The 19,242-nt window shown below is 48.8% G+C and overlaps 2 protein-coding genes across 3 annotated transcripts in view; one reads left to right on the top strand and one right to left on the bottom strand.

Moving 5' to 3' along the window:
• Positions 1–364, top strand: part of TVP23A (trans-golgi network vesicle protein 23 homolog A) — a 35,212-nt gene extending 34,848 nt beyond the window's left edge. The window contains exon 7 of the mRNA XM_063099148.1: positions 193–364. Within this exon, the coding sequence (XP_062955218.1) occupies positions 193–225 (33 nt within the window). The 3' untranslated portion in view covers positions 226–364. The remainder of the gene's footprint in view (positions 1–192) is intronic.
• On the bottom strand, positions 325–18,019 carry NUBP1 (NUBP iron-sulfur cluster assembly factor 1, cytosolic). 2 transcript variants are annotated; one of them, XM_063099146.1, is made up of 11 exons: positions 17,951–18,019; positions 17,769–17,873; positions 16,139–16,272; positions 12,481–12,549; positions 10,399–10,431; positions 9,664–9,754; positions 8,659–8,813; positions 6,227–6,337; positions 5,849–5,951; positions 1,265–1,348; positions 325–617 (listed from the first exon to the last, which is right to left on the bottom strand). In XM_063099146.1, the coding sequence occupies exons 1-11, from the start codon at positions 17,967–17,969 to the stop codon at positions 559–561; spliced, it is 963 nt and encodes a 320-aa protein (XP_062955216.1). In that variant the 5' UTR covers positions 17,970–18,019; the 3' UTR covers positions 325–558. The 2 variants fall into 2 exon arrangements, with proteins under 2 accessions (XP_062955216.1, XP_062955217.1); XM_063099147.1 differs by having other exon boundaries at positions 16,139–16,266.
• Positions 18,020–19,242: the final 1,223 nt, after the last annotated feature.

Raw genomic sequence — 19,242 nt, 5'->3', positions numbered from 1 at the left:
GGCTTTTCATGTTTTTTTTTGACTACACTCAGCTGTATCATATGCACTGACCTCAGAGTGAATTCAAGTGAGGCTCAATCATGTTTAGATTTTCCCTCAGTCTGAGGAATAGTGACATGGAACGTGCATTTGGAAGCGTGACTGTGTATTTGGCAGTGAAGTCACGCATCCATCCCTTTGGTTCTTTTTCAGGCTTACTTATCGTCAGAAGTGGACATGGCTTAGACGGGAGATTCTGCAACCAAACAGGCTTCCAGAGAGCAGAATCCCATGGTCCTACCACCTGCTCATTCTTACATGAAGTAGGCTCGGAGGAGAGGTCTGAAGAGACGTTTTTATTTTTAAAATGGCACATTTGTAAAGAATGCCCTTTAAGTATGTTCTAAAGAAAAGTGTACAAATAGTAGATGATTAAAGTGTCTCTGAGAAAGTGACTTCAAACCATGACAGTGTCTGGTCCCTTTTTGCCGTGGACCCCGCCTTGTCCCCCAGCTGACCAGGTCTGCAGCATGTTCCTTGGCTTGGTAACTTCTTGGGTCCTCAACATGCTCCCATGTTTCAGGAGCTGAGGAGGTTCTCTTCCTTTGACTGATGGAGACTACAAAACTCTTGGATTTCTGGAAAACAAGAGGCCAGGCACAGAGCGCTGAAGGCTTGTGAGCCCCTCGGGATGCATCTTGATTGGGGCAGAATGCCCCACCAGTGTAATCCCATTAGAAGTCCTGTTTCTGTGATACCTTGAACCTTCAAAAGAGACCCAAGTAGCCCAGGCTGCCCATTGTGGTTATAAGCAATGGTTGGAGGCCTTATATCGGCCCATTCCGTAGACTGGGAATTCTAGGAATACTGTTACTTGCCATTGACACCATTTTATTAGGCAGATAAAGCCCAGCCACAGACCAAGAGGCTGAAGCTTGAACTACGACACCTCAGCCTTACATCCAACACCCCCGTTGGCTAATCTGGCCTGCACATGGGTTTGGTTTGGCTCACTGTGGTTTGTTTCTGTTTTCTTTTTTGAAATCAAAAATTTTTGTAGTTTTACTGAGGTGCATTTCCTATACCATAAATTTCACCTTCACTGTGTTCCTGGGCTGAGGGGGCCAGTCTGTGGTCATCATAGACCCCACCACCCCTACTGTCCCCACCCAAGGCTGGGGGCAGTGACCCTTTCTGATTCTAAATGGAAGGCTGTCTTCACACCCAGCCCCCTCTTCCCGGCCCTGCAGGTGTTGGACTTTACAAGACTCACTTACTTACTTACTTTGAATTATACTTCTGTAGGCTAATGTGGCTGGGGAATCCGGTGCCTCACTCATAAAAGACTGGCCTTTGTCACAACTCTTACCTTAAAGAAACAAATGAAAGAAATTAAATCCATGAAGAAAACACCATGGCAAAAAGATCTTGGGGCTCTTTCTGTGCCGGTGAAATTTGGAGATGCTCAGCCTGCCTCACTTATGATGAATGGACGTCGGGGTCTCTGGGACCCTGGCTCCATTCCCTCCTTCCAGTAGGGTCCCTGGCTAGCATTTCAAAGTGGCCACGAGTCATCTGGGGGCGGGGGTGGCATATGCAGGTTCCAGGGCCCCACAGAGAACTGATTCAGAAGTTCCTGGATGGGCCTAAGAATCTGCATTTAATGAGATTAACTGGTTCTTTTACTAAAAAGATAATGAATGCAACATGGTTTTTAAAAAAGCATGGAATACAAAAGGATATGTTGGAGTGAGCAGGACTGAAGCCATGTTGGGACCTAAAACTGCCTGAGCTGCAGAGGAGGGGAGGATTTTTAAAAGGATAGTTTGTTTCTCTCCACTCTTTTTTCCCATCCCCTGACTTTATCTTGCTCGCTAAATAGGAAAACAAAGCTGAGAAGCTAATCAGTACTTTGCAAAGCTAACAGTTCTTTCTTTGAGACTTGTAGAGTTTTGAGAAATGATCAAGGCCAATGACTGAAGGTGACCTTGGGCATGAGCCAAGTCACCAGCGCAAATCAAAATCTTGCAGGGTCCTGAGACAACAGTGAAGATGAGAACAGAAAACAGACGAGGCCTTGACCAGACCTTGTACCTGACCCGTAGACACAGACCTCTCATAACTCACACTCCTCCTGCTTTTCACCTCCTATTCACCTCCCACGTTCCATTCCTTCAATCCCTCCCTTAAAAACCCCTCAGTAAATCTAAATCTTGGAGATGAAACAGCCTACCATCTCCTTCAACTGAATACATCTGCTTTTCTAACACCAACCATTTGACTTCTGAGTTTTTTTTCCTTTCCTTCTCAAGGGGGTGGGCAGCCGTACTTGAGTTGGGTAAGATTCACTATGAAAAGCGAGTCCAAAAAAGGCACTAGTGTTGTAGGCGTCTTTCTGGAAGTACTATCCACACACATGTGTGACACACACACACACACACACGAGCACACACACACACACACGAGCACACACACACACACACGAGCACACACACACACACACGAGCACACACACACACACACGAGCACACACACACACACACGAGCACACACACACACACACACACACACACACACACACACACACACACACACACGAGCACACTTAAACACGAAGGGCAGCGCGCGATGCACGTGTTCTGGCCGCTACTTTTCCCACGGCTAATTTTCTAGTCAAGGTCATGCATGCTGGCGCGCAGTGTTCTGCTGTTCCCCGCCAGCTGCATGGCTGTCGGTTCCCTCCCCCCTGCGCATGCGCAGGTCTTCTCAGGACCACGTTAATGTGGCCTGCAGATGAGCATGGCGCAGGGGGCCTGAGGCCATTCTTGGTGGGGTTTTCACCTCTGTCTGCTCTGCAACCCCCGATCCTTGTACACTTCGCTCCCCTGGCCCTGAGCTGAGCACAGATGTAGGAATGGGGCCCATGGCTGCTCAGGAGGACCCCAACAAGGCCCACATTGTACTCGCCATTTCCTTGACTCCCCTACTGCGTTGCCCAGAGGGACAGAAAAAGCCAGGGCGGAGCGGGGAGAGTCACCTGCAGGAGGCTGTGCAGAGGTGGAGGCCAGATGGGTTGGAGACCGTGGTGGAACCACCAGGGAAGCCCTTGAGCTCACCTTTGCTGGACCAGGTTTGGGAGGTCGGGGGTCCCAGAACAGTCACACAGGGGCTACTTTGTCCCTTTCACCCAGTGTTCTCTTGCTTAGAGAGCTGGCAGTGGAGGAGCAGGGACCTGAGTTCAGAGTGTCTGACCCCAGAGCCCCAGCCTTTCCTGTGACCCTCAGTGTGTGGGGCTGGGACCCCCAGCACCAGGGAGGTGTGCCCTCATACCCTTCTGTCAATTCCTAGAAGGTGGCTTTGCCCCCACTCGTCCCAGAGACCTTGCAGACATGTGGCTGTCACTCAGCCCTCACCCTGCAGCTTTCTGGGCATGTGACAGTGTTAACTGCCCCTTCCTTTCTGACGCTCCCTGGACTTGCCCTCTGTGGTTTCATCTCGAGATGAGGTTCTGGGACATGTCATCTGTCACGCAGGGCCTTGCCCACTAGAAGGCACTTAATTCTCTGCTCAGAACAAGCCTTGCAGCTGCCACCGGGGTCTCCTCTGCTTTGCTGTTATGTCTTCTGAACCTCTCAGAACTCTGCTTCTTTGTGAAAAGTGGCCCTGAGAGGAAAGGCCAGAGCTGGCGCCAGGGCTAGGTGGGAGGGAGGTGGAGATCTGGGGGAGGCTCTTCGGGAGGACAGCCTGGCCAGGATCTGCGAGGGCTCAATCTCCATCAGACGTGGCACCGGCCAGCTATGGGCTGGGCGTGGCCATGGAAACGTTCTGGTGTGTTGGCAGGCATGGTCTTGTTTAAAAAATGGAGTTAGTTGCCTCATTTCATAGTCAGGAGGTTTAGGTAAAGATATAGATTTCTGGCTTTTCTTTAAAAGCTAGAAAATGTAGCAACTATTGGCCATGGGAACACACCTCTGTATCCATCTCCACGCTTGTGTCAAGGCCATGCTGTCCCAGGCTGCTCCTGGCCACCAACCAAGCCTGGCAGGGCAGTCAGGCAGGCATGGTCCTGGGAGACACAGCTCCTCTGATGGGTGACGGGGCTCAAGGACGCCCTGGAGGCCATTCCCAACCTTCCTTAGAGCTGCACAGCACCCAAAATGCTCCAGAGAGCTGAGACGCCCCTGCGAGTGTGAGCTGAGGTGCTCCCGTGGGCCGAGGTGCTCCCACAGGCTGAGATGCTCCCACAAGCCAAGCCAGCCCTGTGGGCTGAGGTGCTCCTGCAGGCCAAGGTGCTCCTGCAGGCTGATCTTCCTTCCCCCTCTCCTTCATCACGGTTTGAAGCTCTCCCTCTTCATCATCTCTCTCAGGCATTTCCCCTAATAAATCTCTTGCCCACCAATCCCATCCTGGTGGACCTGGACTGAGGCAGAGGCACAGGCCGCTGCCCACTCTGTCCCCACACTTGTTCATCTGGCCCGCCTGCCTCGGGCAGCCCTTGAGGGGAGGCGCTGCTCTCACAGAACATGAGAGAAACGCAGCACTGCCGGTCAATGCAGACATGGCTTTGTGGGTGTCTTATAGCACTGGGAAAGGCTGAAAACGCAGTTGCAGTGTTCTGCATTTTGCGGGGGAATCTATACCAGTGAAGTGTTTTGGCTGTGGAAACAAGGGAAGAACGATTTGGGGCACACATTCCTGGGCACCCAGGGTCCCTGGGTTCTCCGAGGCTGTTCTCATCCTCAGAGCAGCCCTTGAACCCCCTTTTCCCACTTCCTCAAGGCAGCCACCCCCCAAACTGTCCTCCTGGCCCCTCCTCTTTCAACCTGAGGTCCCACTTCCACACCCCAGAGGGATCCTCCCCTCCTGCTGCTCCTGCTCCTGGGTGGCTGGACCACCAAATCCTGTTGCTTCCCTCTTGTGAGTGTCCCTTGCACGGCACACCAATGCCCAGACCCCTGGTCCAGCCCTCACCTCCTCAGCCCGGCCCCTCCCTGGCCCACATGAGCCAGCCCACAGGTCGCCTGCACCCGGTGCCTGTGTGCCCACATCTCATGGTTTCTCATTCCCTGACCACTGAAGTCCGAGTTCCAGGGCTTGAGGGAAAAGCTGGCTCCACCTGGGTCCAACCTCCCTCTCCAGCCTCCTCTCTCAAGCCCTCCCTCAGACCCAGGCATCTGTGCTAACTGTGACAGCTCCACTGCCCCATCGGTGGCGGTGCACGACACCCGAGCAAGTCAATGCTGTTGTCTTGGGGAAAGAGGAATCTGGAGGGGGAGTATTTTAAAGGGTGCGGGTGGCCTTGCCCACCACGCCGCCCTGCCGGCCGATGTTCTGCAACAAGTGGGGTGCAGACCCGAATGAACCATCCTTCCTCAGTTCTAGGGGATGCTCCTAGAGCATGTGTCTTGCAGGATGCTGGAGGACCCTGGGACTTCAAGAAGAGCATTTTCGTGGACTATGGCTCGGCTGTGGCCAGTGATGAGTGTTCACTGAGAGCAACAAGGCCGTGCTGGGTTTCCCGAGGGGCAGGATGCTGCGGGCACTTTCCCCAGACCCTATTCCTCTGTAAGATGGGGCTCTACCACCCACCCCTGCAGCCGCCCCCAGGCCTAACCCCTGTCCTTGGGTATTCCTTTCCTAGCACCCTCCCTGACCAGCTTCTCTCCGCTCTGCCAGGCCAGCCCAACCTCCCTCCTCCTGGGGGCCTGAGCACCATGTCTCAGGGTGTCACTGGAGCGTGAGCTCCTGGGGTTGGGGTCTGGCTCCCATAGCCCGTTGTCCCTCCTCTGTGGGGCAGTGGGGGCTGATTGGGGAGTGAAGACTCCCTCAGTGATGGTGGGCAGGAATCGGGGCACTGAGACTCACCCACCTATGTGTGGATCCAGAGGCACCCTGCCCAGGAGGGGGAGCTTCAGCTCCTGGCACATGACCTCGGCGCCCCCGGTCGTGGGAGGGAAGATCTGAGATTCTTTCTGCGTGGCAGGGTGAAAGGAGAGGAAACACGATCACATGATTCTGTTTCCGAAGCATAAGGATGGACCATGTTTTAAAAAACTTTAAAAAAAAAGGCTTATTTTGAATGTAAAACAGTAAACACTCAAAGAATTTTCCTTCAGTCAGCAATAGAGGATCTTCATCATGATTCCACTTCCCAAAATGAGGGGAAGGCAGAATGGTTTGACAGAGGAGCACCCCCAGTTTCCTCAGCCCTGAGAGAGGGCTTCTCACGCGGCCACCTGGGCCTCACCTTGCACTTGGGGCAGATGAAGCCACTCATGTTCTCTACCACCCCGATGACGGGCAGCTTCACCTTGCGGCAGAAGCTGATTTCCTTCCGGACATCCTGGAGCGCTACCTCCTAGCAAGGTTAAAAAGACCAGTTATTCTGAGGTCAAAGTATAAGAAATAGAATATCCGTGTGGTCGCGGGGATGGTTGCAAAGCAGTGAATTTACCATCATAAAGCCTTAGAGATCTGTGCCACTGATGCAATAAATCTGTATTTAGTGTCTGCTAATGCTAAGCCCTATTTGAAGTGCTGTTTATTTTCCACAAAACTCTGAAATGATAAACTTGAACAGCCAAATGCAAACAATGAATCTAGAGAAAAGTGACCTTTTAAGGTAACTTAGTGCTCTACTTCCTGTGATATACTCCACTCAGCGCACACTGTTTTCTAGATCAGGGCTCTGCAAACCTCGGCCTGAGGGCCACACGTGGCTGGCTGTTTTGGTAAATAGTCTGGAACAAAGCCACGCCCATCCCTTTGTGTGCCATCCATGGCTCTGACTCTACAAGGGCACAGCTGAGCATATCCTGCAAAGCCAGATAGTCCCTATCTAGCCCTGTACAGACAAAGTGTGCCAACTCCTGATCTAGATTATGAACACGAACAACTGTGTGGACTAAAACAAAAAGATCACCTAACTTGGATCACTTCAAATTTACTCCCGAACTTTTAGTTTACAGTGTGATTGCTGTTAGAAACATCGCTTAGTGCCCTCACTATTTATTTCTATTTATTTATTTACTTAACATTTTTTGGTAGCTGGCCAGTATGAGATCTGAACCCTTGACCTTGGTGTTATAACACTGTGCTCTAATCAACTGAGCTAACTGGCCGGCCCCCTGGTCTGGCTTACTATTGTCAAGTATGGCAATAGCTTAGCGTCCGTGACTTTATCATTCACGGGCTCTCAAATGGCTCGCAGCTCTGAGTGATCTAGTCTTTTCCTGAGACACACATTTGGCTCCCAGATCTTTGCAGCTGAGGTACAGAGAACAAGGCACTTAGCTGGAATGTAAACTATCTGTTACTTCATCTCTCCTCTCATCGCACCTCTGTGGTTCTTGCCTATAGATAAAAGCTCTGCTGCTTCATCAAAAATGACCCCCAAAGAGCCACTTGCCTGTGCTGGTGCTGGGCATGGGGGGCTCTGATAAAGTGGGGGCCCCAGTCCAAAGCCACAATTTCCAGAGAGGTTGTATATGAAGGGCAGGTAATGTCAGAAGCCCTTCCAGGGCTATAGGGCTACCACCTACTTGGTCTCTTCACTCTTCTGGAACCCCAAGACACTGCCATGTTTTCTCTCACAGTAAATGTGGCACTGGAGAAGCCATCTTTGAGTCAACTAGATTTTTGTTACTGATGGTACTGTTTTTTAGTAGATTTTATTTTTTAGAGGAGTCTGAGTGGAAAGTACAGAGTCCCCATCTACCCCTTGCCGCCCACACCTACAGCCACCCCCTCACTGTCAACAGCTTGCCAGAGTGGCCCATTCCAATTAGACTTATCTCCATTCAGGTGATTTCTTTGGGGACCTACTCGTGATAGTACTGCTGGTCTAAGGGTATGACCCAACCACTTTTTAAAAACTCAGTAAAAACGTTCCAGAGGACAAATCCATCTTCTCTTCACTGCCGTCACCGGGCCAGACCACTCTCTCTCCCATCCAGCCCTCTAACCGGGGTCCCTCTCCACAGCGTGCCTCAGTGATCTGATGGACACGCATCCTGTCACACTACTCTGCAACCCAGAAGCCCTTCCCCGTGGCCCATGCTGCCTGCATCTGTTCCCTGCAGGACTTATGCGGGGCAGTGCTCTCTCCCACTCTCCCCTCAGCCTGGGCTCCATGCAGGCCTTGTGACATGGGCTCTGTGTGACTGGTATGCAGGGGTGCTGAGCGTCACCAAAGAAGGGACGAGGACCCCTGCAGCTTTTCCCGTCTACAGCCCAGGCTGGTTCTGGGGAAGATTTCCTACACGGTTCTGAGATGTAAATGGAAGCAGCACTGCAGATTGGGGGACTCAATGTGGGAACACAGCAAGGACTTTGTGACCACGTGGGCCAATTGAATTACAGTGGCGCCAACGGTGTCCCTGGCTTTCTGAAGGGAAATCAAAAAGGTGCTTCTGAGCCACTATTGCTTAATCTGTGGATGACAAAAAAAAAAAAAAAAAAAAAAAAAAAATTTGTGGAATGCTTATTTGTTAACTTCAAATGCCTGGACCAAAGAGAAAGCTCTTCTCAAGAGGTTTCCACAGGTCCAAGCTGGGGGTGGCAGCAGAACACACGTTCTGAAGAGCCTCTGCGAGACCAGGGTCTCCAGGCCATGTGACAGAAGAGGAACCTTTCAAAGTTGAGCATAGTCAGGACCAGCTCACCTGACAAGTGGCTCACCTGAGGAGTGGTGATTATCACTGCCCCGTCGATGTGGGCTGCAGCCAGGTACTGGACGACAGAGAGGTGTTCATCCGACGTCCCGGGTGGGGTGTCCACGATGAGGTAGTCCACCTCTCCCCAGTCCACATCACGGAGGAACTGCTTGATCATGCCTGAAAAGAAGAAGGGCAGTCGATGCCTGGTGTGTCTATCTTTTCTGCACTTGGCTCTCTTTACAGAAACAGAGTTTGTGATCTTTACATACACCTGGCCTATGCATGAAATCAGTGGTTCTCAACTGGGGCTGATATTGACATGTCTGGAGACGTTTTTGGTTGTCATGAATAGGGTAGGGGTGCTACCAGCACCTAGTGAGCAGAGGCCAGGGATGATGTTAAAACCCTACCATCGCATGGTACTGGTAACACTAAGGTCAATGGTCCGGATCCCCATACTGGCCGGCCAGCCACCAACTAACTAACTAACTAACTAACTAACTAACTAACTAACTAACCAACCAACTAAACTAACTAACTAAACTAACTAAACTAACTAACTAAACTAACTAAGATCCCTACCATGTACATACAGCACAGTCCACGCTCCCCCAACAAAGACTTATCCAGACCCAAATGTCCACTGTGCTGAGGTTGAGGAAGCTTGCCCTAAATAACACTTTTATGTTATTACCTTAGGTCTTAGTTACTACATCGACCTGGTATTGTCTCACTTCTGACACAAATAAGCCTCTATAAAAGCACAATAAAAATAATTTCAGGATTCTGTAGCTTTGCAGGGGAGAAAAATGCACAACAGATATTAACATATACATAATGGAAACTGGTACTGCTATTAGCTGTCTTCAATCAGTGAAGACAGAGGCACCTGGATGTGTAAAAATAATAAACTACGAAGCCTGGCAGGAGGAGACTGCAGCCACCCAGATAGGCCAGGACACAAATGGAACCAGGAGCAATTATGCCCTTGGGAGACACAAAGAAAAAGGAGAAAAAGAGTGCAAACCGTTTTTCTTCGGTCCCCTCCAGATAACAGCATCATCGGGACTGCTGAGTAAGAAGCCCACCGACATCACCCCCAGGTTGTCTTCAACATACTGGTGAGGGGACAGGGGACAAGGACAAGACAAATTTGACTCCTAACCATGAAGTGGGAAACTCCCCTAGGCCTTTTGTCTAAGTTATGGCTGAAGAAACCATTTTCGGGACAAGATTCCCATCTGACCTATGAGTACAGATCACATAATTTTCCTCAAATCATTTTTGAAAAAAAAAAAGGTTATCACACTGGGGGGATCAGAAAGAGATACTAGCTGGCCCTGTGCTGCAACAACAGTAAACTCAGATAAAATAAATAAATGTCATCTCCACAACTGTCTTAACCAGGGTTGGCAAACTATGGACCTGGGGCCAGATCTGGCCCACTGCCTGCTTTTGTAAATAAAGTTTTATTGGAATACAGTCATGGTCATTTGGTTACAAATCACTACTTTCAAGCTACAATAGCAGAGAATGTAGGCCCACAAGCTGAAAATATGTACTGTCTGATCCTTTACAGAAAAAGTGTGCCAATCCTTGGACTTAACTGCTTTCCCGGTGCCTGGAAAACTGCCTCAATAAATATTTGTGGACTAACAAACAGGTAAGTGGAGAAAAATGTTGCCCACCCACCACAAACCCATTGTGTACACATGATCCAGACACACTGCCTTGAAAATAAAGCAAAGAGGTGAAAACTCACCACAGGGGACCAGCCCGAGCCACTCTGGTGAACCTGCGTGGACATGAACATTGATGTTCATTTGTAAGGTATTATGCACCCTGGTCACATTTCATGCATAGCCAAACTCTACAAAGAACACAGCCTTATAAAATACAATTCATTGTCTTATACGGCACCACTAAATTCTTGATAGGGTGTGAATGCCTGGGGGGTAGGGGTCATGGAAGATACAGTTCAATACACTTTGCTCCCCAAGTTGGGTTATTTTGAAACTCTGCCTGGGTATCCAGTCCGGGAACCAAAGATACCTGAGTTCAAATACGACTTTGGGTTGGAGGTATTTTAAAAGAGTGATAGATATCGGTTGGAGGTTGTTGAGAGAATGCAGGTAACTTTGGAGCAACGAGGTTGCTTTTGCAAAATCCCAGGAGTAAAGGGAATTACTTTCAATGAAATCACTGATTTGGACCTGCCTGTCAGTGGCCTGAGCTCCAGCTCCAGCCTGCTGCCCCAGGGTGCAAGACCTGGGGTCAACGGGAAGTTGCCTGGGGCTACGTCAGCACCCAGACCCCTCCTTCCTGCAGGTGTTCATCAGTATCCAAGGTTCACCTCTGCGCCACCTCTTTATTATGAAACTAGAATTTAAGCAACTTCCAATCATATACCAGCCTTAGAAATTGTGGTTCTTTACAGCAACATATAGGAGCCAAAATTGAAAGTCTATTTTTCTTGACGAAGTCTTACTTTTTTCCACAACTTTATTGAGATATGATTCACATACCATACAAGTCACCCATTCAAAGTGTATAATTTGGTGGCTTTCTGTATATTCAAAGGTGTGCAACCATCACCAGAATCAATTCTAGCAATTTTTCATGACTCCAAGAAGAAACCCTATACCCCCTAGCTGTCACTCCCCAACCCCCCACTTCTCCCCAGCCTTAAGTGACCCCAATCTATTTTCTGTCTCTATGGCTTTGCCTTCTGCACATTTCATATAAACGGGATCATACAATAAGCGGTCCTTTGTGAGTGACTTTGAAGTTCTACTTTAAAAAACAAAACAAACCAAAAAAACCCCTAACATTCCTATTTATACTTGTTCGCTAAGTCAGTGGTCTTAAAAGTGGGGTTAACATGATGATCCACCAGCGTAGGAGAAGATAGCCAAACTTGTGTTGTGCCTGATCACGTAAAATTTGTCTTTATAAAATACTCATGCATGACTACAGTAAGTAACTTCTACCCACGCTGGGGGCATGGGGTATGTGATCAAGAACATTTGAACTTCCTGTTTTATCTCAACCAAGGGTGGTGTCACTCCCTTTCCCAGGACCCTCTGAAGCGAGGATGCCCTTGACCACCCCTTCCAAACAGCAGCTCCCTCAGCCACCCTGCCCCACGCTGTCTGTCCCTTTACCCTGCTTTAGTTTTATGTTACCTATTACTGCCCTCTCCACAAGGGCAGGGGTGTTTATCTGACTCGTTCACCACTGTGTCCCCAGAACAATGCCCGGCATTGATTAAAGAACGAACCAATCTTGAGACACCTAGGACACCCTAGCCCTCCAGAAGCAGCATCTATGCACCACCCTGGGAGGAATCCTTTCTTGGACAGCATCTTGCTACCCAGAAGGGAGGGACAGGCATCCGCACAGACCACTGCGGCCCTGCCCCCAGCCTGCACCACTCCCCCACCTCACAGTCTCAGTTCCCCAGGGGAGACCACGACGGCAGAAATATCCCCTTGCTTCCAGGACACAGGCCCCCAGCGAGCCCCGGCCCAGCGCTTCCAGCCAGAGCTGAATTTATGGTCTCACTTCTGCATCTCACTTGCTGTTTCCCTTCCCCTTCCAGAAGGCATCGAAACCAGTGTTTCTTGTACCGTGCGATGGCCTTTGTGTGTGACAACACCCCCCCAACTCACAGTTGTTGTTACAGGAGATGGACGGACTACTGAACATTTATCTGAGGTCACCATGTCCACGCAAAAATGTACAGGCTCTGCTTACCTCTTTGCTTAGGTCTAAGACTTCAATGGTACGCAGTCGGCCTTGTGAGAATAATTTCCTGAGTTCTGTGATATAACACAGTTATTACCTGTTCTCCTTCCAATCCCATTATCTTGGGAATTGATGGCCCACAGATATCGATGTCTAGAAGAGCAATCTGGGGAGCAAGAAGAGACCAGAGCAGGTACATAACTGAATGCACAGTTCTCCAGATATGCACAACTGGGAGGGGAGAGGTAGAAGAACGGGATGGGGGAGAGAAGGCAGAAACTGGGTCACATTTGGAGCCACTGGATGCTCATAAGGGAGAGTGATAACACTGATATTCCAGGCCACCAAGACACAGTCCAAAACTCCTGAAGAACTCTCAGCAAAGTTCATCAACACTGACATCCCTCCCTGCCCCCCAACCCCCAAGTCCAGCTGAGCTCCTCGAAGATGATCTTATGGACCCGGGTGTCCAGTCACTTGGAGACTCAGGTTCAGCCACTGTTTTCTCAACCCTTACCACGTGCCTAGGGGGTATCATTATCTCTGCTTTACAGAAGGAGAAACAGAGGTTCAGAGAGGCCCAGTGACTTGTTCAAAGAGCAAGGAACAGAGCTAGGATGTAAATGGAGGTCTTCCAACTCCAATGCCAGGGCTCTTTCTACTACCCCATGGGGCCTGGCCAGGAGGGCCCGACAGAACCTCTAGCTGAGCTTTAACTGAGCCCGGTCTTCCCTGTGATCCTGAACGTTAGCGATAGCTTAGGCTCAACTTTCAAAAAAGAAGCCTAAAATAAGGAGATCGAAAAAAGCTCTCTGCTAGTGTCTTAGTTGCACCTCAGATGACTCGTTCCACCCCCAAACACCTTGCTTTCTCTGTCTGACAAATGAGAAGGTCTGAGACAGCCTTCAGGAATCTTTTGACGAGCAGGGAGAGTATTCATCTTGAAAGCTGTTAACATCTCGGATCCAAAGTGCAGCACCTCTGGGTAACTTTTTAACTTGCCCTAAATTTGTTTCTTGCTTCCCATTTCAATCCTCTCAACAAACCCACTGTCCTACTTCCTCAGCACCATCTCAAGCCTGTGCTCAGAAAAGCTTCTCACCCACGAGATCAGCTGTCTGCCTCATGTGCCCTCTGCTGGACTGGCTGGGGAGCACGACGGAGCAACACACTCGTCTAAACACCAGACTTCTTTCTCCTTTGCCTTCTGGATCTTGATCCTTGGGGTGGATGTGTGTAATGATCCACAGACATTTTATATTAGAACCTCATGATTTGGGGAATTATACCAACCGAGACTTTCCTCAATACCCTCGGCTTTCCGGCCACTCTGTCCCCATGCCCTTCCTTCTGGGAACAATTAAGCAGTTTCCCTGAAGGACTGTACTCCCCACACCCATGCAAGGGAATCTTGAGTGACATGATGCAAGACTGAAAGAAACTGATCGAGCACACTCACTCCTGTGTGTACCCGAAAGGCTGTTGACAAGTTCCTGCTACCCAGATCTCCAGGGTGGCTGTGTGTCTTGTCCCTTTCACACTTCCTATTGATCCTATCACCACTCCGCCATCCATCCAATTAATTCCCTTCCTGCTTAGGTCAGGTCAGAGAACCCTAGCTGAGAGAACGTGCTTGTGTTACCAGCACCAGGACCTTGCAGCCATGCTGGGAGCTGATGGGAAGAGGCAGCGCTTGCTGCAGGGCTGTCAGATCCCAAAGCTTTCCCTCCACCAGGCTCCTCAAACTTTTCCTTAAGAAGAGGCCAGGGGAAGAGGGTTATCGTCCCAACTCTTGGTTGTCCGAGGCCGTGTCCCCTTGCACAAGTTGCTTCTCCTCTCTAAGCCACATCTGTCTGGGCTTCTGTGAAAGATATGCTTCTGGAGATCACCAAGGCCACTCCCAGTTCTGTAGTCAATGAGCCCCAGAGAAGGGCCTCAAACAGTCCAGTCCCAAAACACCTTGTGTGGACCTTTCAATGATACAGTTTACCTTTCAGACCACAAAGCAAGATCATAAATTTGTAGCGTACAGGAGTAACTTTTGCAGTGGAAAGATGGTGTGTGAGGTCTTGATGTCTCAAGGCTCAGGCTTACACTACGAACCTTCCTTCTGTCTTTGCCACAACTTACACACTTCCTTGCCTGCCTGTAATTAGTCAGGGGTGTTTTCCAATTCTGCTCTCTCTTGATCCAAGGCCCCTTTCCAAATGCGATCGATGCCTGCCTGCCTTAAGCACTAACACAGAACGGCCTCGCACAGAATTAGTGCTCAGTTTCCAACAGACGGCAGGCAGAAAGGGGACAGGGCATAGCTCATCATCTTGCTGGATTCAGGGCAGGTAGAAATCCATGCTACTTGACATACTTGGCATTCACCATGTGCCAACACTGTGCACGTTTTGGAGACACTGATGTTTTCATAGTCACGAGGAGGTCTGCGCAGGGAAAACACATTCTACCAGAGGCTGACTTTTTCTTAAACCACCACTGCATAAAGACATACAGCTTCTCTAGCCAATTTCCCCACTGGATGGTACTCTTTCCTTTGGCATGGTGCAAAATCTAGAGGCGCATGAAGCAAGGACTTCAGAACATAATTACATGGAAGCAAATTGTGTCAACAGTTGTCTCCTCGTAAGTGGTTACTTGCAACTGCCTGGGTTAGAGTCCTTCTCCAGAGAGCTGTTTAAGAATATTCTTGACGGCTTCTAAAAGCAGAGATTAGTCTGGATAATATGAACAACCTAAGAAAACAGATTTCTTGGCCAGCACACAAGCCAATACAAATTTGATACTCAAATGGCAAGAGATTGTTGACTAACAGAGCAATGAACAGACAAGTATATTTTGGACCTGCTTAGTGCTGTCCTCTGGGTAGGCTATAAACTCATCTCTAAAGCAGAAATCATCATCACCCCTTCACATTCCAGTACGTGGAATAAAGTTATAATGACTCCTATCACAGACATTTGCTGCGCACTTACTATTTGAAAGGAACTGTGCCAAGTGCTTCATATTCATCATCTCACTCAGTCTTCTGAGTCCCGTTTTACAGATGAGAAAACCAAGGCAGAGAGAGTCTGGTAAGCTGCTCAGGGTCACAACAGTGGTATGGACGGAGCTACGATGTGAACCTGGGCTGTCCTGACACAAGAGCTGAGCCCGTGTTCCTAGCCACCCACCACACCTTATTTTAAAGCTGAGATCCAGAGAGCAGCACTGGGAAATCTGAGTTTTCATGCTCATTTGTTTACATGGCTAGAAATGAATGGCCTAGTGTAAGGGTCAGCAAACCTTTTCTGCAAGGGCCATATAGAAAACATTTTAGGCTTTGTGGGCAAAATCAAGGGTAATATGCAGGTACTTATTTAACAATTTAAAAGTAAACATTTAAAAATGTAAATACCATTTTTAGCTCACAGGCCATAAAAAGACAGGGGATGGGCTGGTTTTAGCCTATAGGCAGGTCCCTGGCTTAGAGAAAAGCAGAAAGGGGTTAATAAAGAGGAAAAAAATCGGAACTTAATGTAATAAATTATCAGCATGCAAGGAGGATTGAACACCTGCTATCTACTTTTCTTGGCTAGAGAATTCAATGAAATGCTTCATTTGACTGCCAGGCAGAGTTCCTTGTTCTCTGTGCAGAGATCGAGTGCAAAGAGACCAATTCAACTTAGTCAAAGCAGTCAGTTCTCTAAAAGCCATCATAAAGCACAGACAGAAGGAGCATCTCTCAGTTTTTTCCAAGGCCCCACCTGTGTGTTTTCATCCTCTGCTAAGCCGTGGGCGAGGTGGGCGCTGAATGTGCTTTTCCCAACGCCGCCTTTCCCAGACAACACCAAGATTTTGTGTTTCACGGTCTTCATTTTCTCTTTGATTTCCTCTATGGCTGCAATGAAAGCAGTTTGGGTGAGGAAGTCCTTGACTAAATTTCGAATGTCACTCTTCCAGTGGGCTGGAGGGTGCTAAGTCATTGGGACTGTTTCAAAGGATCCTGTGTGAAATACCACTTAGTCAATGGTAGTAATAAGCACTATGAAGAAAATAAGGCTATTATCACACTTGAAATTGTCATATTTATTGGTTTATGTGTTTGTCTCCCACTACCAGAACATAAACTCCATGAGGGTGGGGACTGTCTGAACTGTTCACCGCTGTACCAGTTCATGAACAGAATTCTGCACATAATAATGGTCCCCAGCCTGGGGCAAAATCCCCCAGGAGAAATTTGGCAATATCTAGAGACATTTTAGGTTGTCACAAGGAGGGGATGCTACCGCTATCTAGTGGGTAGAGGCCAGGAATGTTGCTAAATGTCCTACAATGCACAGGACAGCCCCCCCAAATACAGAATGATCTGGCCCCAAATGTCAACAAGAGTGAGGAGGTTGAGAAACCCTGACAAGTAGCAGGCATGTAATAAGTGTCTGTCAGTCACTGATAACTCTCATACCACTTATTTTGCTGTACATGTAAATGCTTTCAATACTTCATCTTATAAAACAATAATAACTATTTTTCTCTCCATTTTTGATGAGGAACTAGAGGCTCAGAAAGATTGACTTTTGCTCAGGATCACACTGTTTGCAGTGGACTCAAGAACCAAACCCAAGTCTCTCGCTGAACTCCTCCTCCAAGATTCTTCAGCTTCCTGCCTTTTTTTTTTTTTTAAGACCCTTCTAAGTAGGTTCCCAGAGTCCTCCCACCCCCTCATTTGTCCTTCATAGTACTTGTCGCTGTAGTGTTGTTTGTCTCCCCTATTAAACTAAGCTCCACTAGAGCAGTGACCACGTCTGTCTCATGTTCAGCTGTGTCCCCAGCACAGAGTGTGCCTAGCAGGTGATTAGCACATACTTCTGTTGAATGAATGGGAGGGTTATTCCTCAAAAAGAAGAAAATTTTGTACAAAGAAAGTAGCTGGCAGAACCAGGATTTAAGCCCAAAGGCTCCCTGACTTCAAAATTTATCCCCTATTCCCTCCGCGGTCGGCCCCCACCAGACCGCTGCTGGTTACTGTCACTCAAACCCCTGGCCCCACCCCTCGTCCCTGCCGACTTTTTCCCACGCCCCACCATCTTCGTGCCCCGCCCTTCTAAATGTTCCTTTGACTCCGCGCCTGTCACTGATCCTTCAGGCTCCGCCCTCCAGTGCCACCGCCTTCTTCCGCTCTAGGCCTTTAAAGGCTCCGCCCCTGATCACTCAATCCCCGCCATAATCCCCGCCCCCATTTCACTCCCCTCTTAATATACAGTCCTACCTCCTATCCTGCACCTGCCACTCACCCTTCAAGTCCCACCCCGCACCACTGATCGCTTTCTTCCCCATGCCCCGCCTCTTCCGGGCCCGCTCCTTTCACTTCCCGTTCAGGCCCTGCCCCTCACTCACCCGGGTCCGGAGCGGTGCCGGCTCCCGAAGCACACAGCAGCTGGTTGGGACATCCCTGACATGAGGCCACTCGGCCCGCCTGGGCACTGTCGGCCCCTGGACAGTCTGAGCAGAGACAAGACCACAGTTAGAGCAGCCCGCGTCCCTTCAGTTTTGCACGCACGCCCCCTCCGCGAGCTCACCGTGAGGAACCTCCTCCATTCCGCCGCCTTTGCCGCCGACGCGGTGACCGGAACCCGCTGTGGCGCATTTCCTCCTGGCGGGTCCAATATGACCCTCCAGCTGCGCGAAATAAGGCTCGGAGATACAGGGCTGTGCGCACGCGCGAACCTTGTGCTGGTAGGGCGGGGCTCTTCTTTATTTCTGTTCCCTTTAAAAGTGAGTTAGAGCTTGGTGCTGATAACGCCAAGGTTAGCGGTTCGGATCCCCATACCGACCAGCTGCTAGAAAACGAAACAAAAAATCCTATCTGTCATAAATACTCCAGCATGTATCTCCTAAGAACAAAGGAGTTATTCTCTGTGACCTCTGAACCATTTGACACCCAAGAAATTTAACGTTGATGTAACACTATTAAGTAATAGACAGTTTATATTCAAATTTCCTCAACTGTCTCAAGAGTTTCCCCCCGATCCTGGACCCAATAAAGAATTAGTCATTGCCTGTTGTTATGTCTCTTCAGTCTCCTTCAATCCAGAAGTCCTTCCCTCTTTTTTTTATTTGTTAGTGTCTTTTGTCACCTTGATAATTTAGGAGCCCAGATCAGCTGTTTTAGAGAATTCTCACAATCTTGATTTGTCTGATCTCCCTGACCCCATGATTCAGGTTAAATTATTTTTGGCAGAGCACAGTTGGATATGTGTGCTTGTCCTATCGTGTCAGGAGGTGTGTGATGTCAATTTTTGCCGTTATTGGTGATGTGAAGCTTGATCACTTGGTGAAGGTGGCATCTGCTCTATTTCTCCAGTGAGTGGTACCCTTTTCCGTTTGTAAGTAATAAGGACTCTCTGGGGTGACACGTTGAGGTCATGTGAATATCCTCTTCTCTATCAACCAATATCAAACCATTCTGGTTTTGGCGTCATTGCCTGAATCAGTTATATAGCTATTTGAAAAGTAGTGATTTTCCCCAACCCTATCATTATCTATTATCTCTATATTTATTAATTGTCATTCCTCTGTGAAGAAGGACTTTCTTTCCCCCTCCCCCCACCCCCACCTTTTTAAAGACTCACTATGGACTCGTGGATTCTTTTTTTTAAAAAAAAAATTATTATTCTGTGTTTTATAATAAATTATCATTGTTATTCTTTCTCGTCAAATTTTTCCCCAAATTTGGCCGGTGGATCATCTTCAAGTCAGCTCCTGTGTCCTTTGGACATTAATCCAACTTCTTTGAGCATTTTCTTGCTTTCTGGCCCAATAAGATATTCCAGGTTCTCCTACTCTCTGCTGCAACCATTTCTCCAAGGAG

The sequence above is a fragment of the Cynocephalus volans genome, chromosome 6, assembly GCF_027409185.1.
Source record: "Cynocephalus volans isolate mCynVol1 chromosome 6, mCynVol1.pri, whole genome shotgun sequence".
Taxonomy (NCBI): domain Eukaryota; kingdom Metazoa; phylum Chordata; class Mammalia; order Dermoptera; family Cynocephalidae; genus Cynocephalus; species Cynocephalus volans.
Note: the sequence above shows the minus strand (reverse complement) of the source record. Positions and strands in the feature narration are given on the sequence as shown.

What these genes read in the sequence shown, in the direction of transcription:
- NUBP1 (XM_063099146.1), bottom strand. An exon ending in CGGCACCGCTCCGGACCCGG is followed by an intron (nt 16,273 to 17,768) that starts GTGAGTGAGGGG and finishes CTTTCATTGCAG; the next exon opens with CCATAGAGGAAATCAAAGAG. An exon ending in GCTCGGGCTGGTCCCCTGTG is followed by an intron (nt 9,755 to 10,398) that starts GTGAGTTTTCAC and finishes TCCCCTCACCAG; the next exon opens with TATGTTGAAGACAACCTGGG.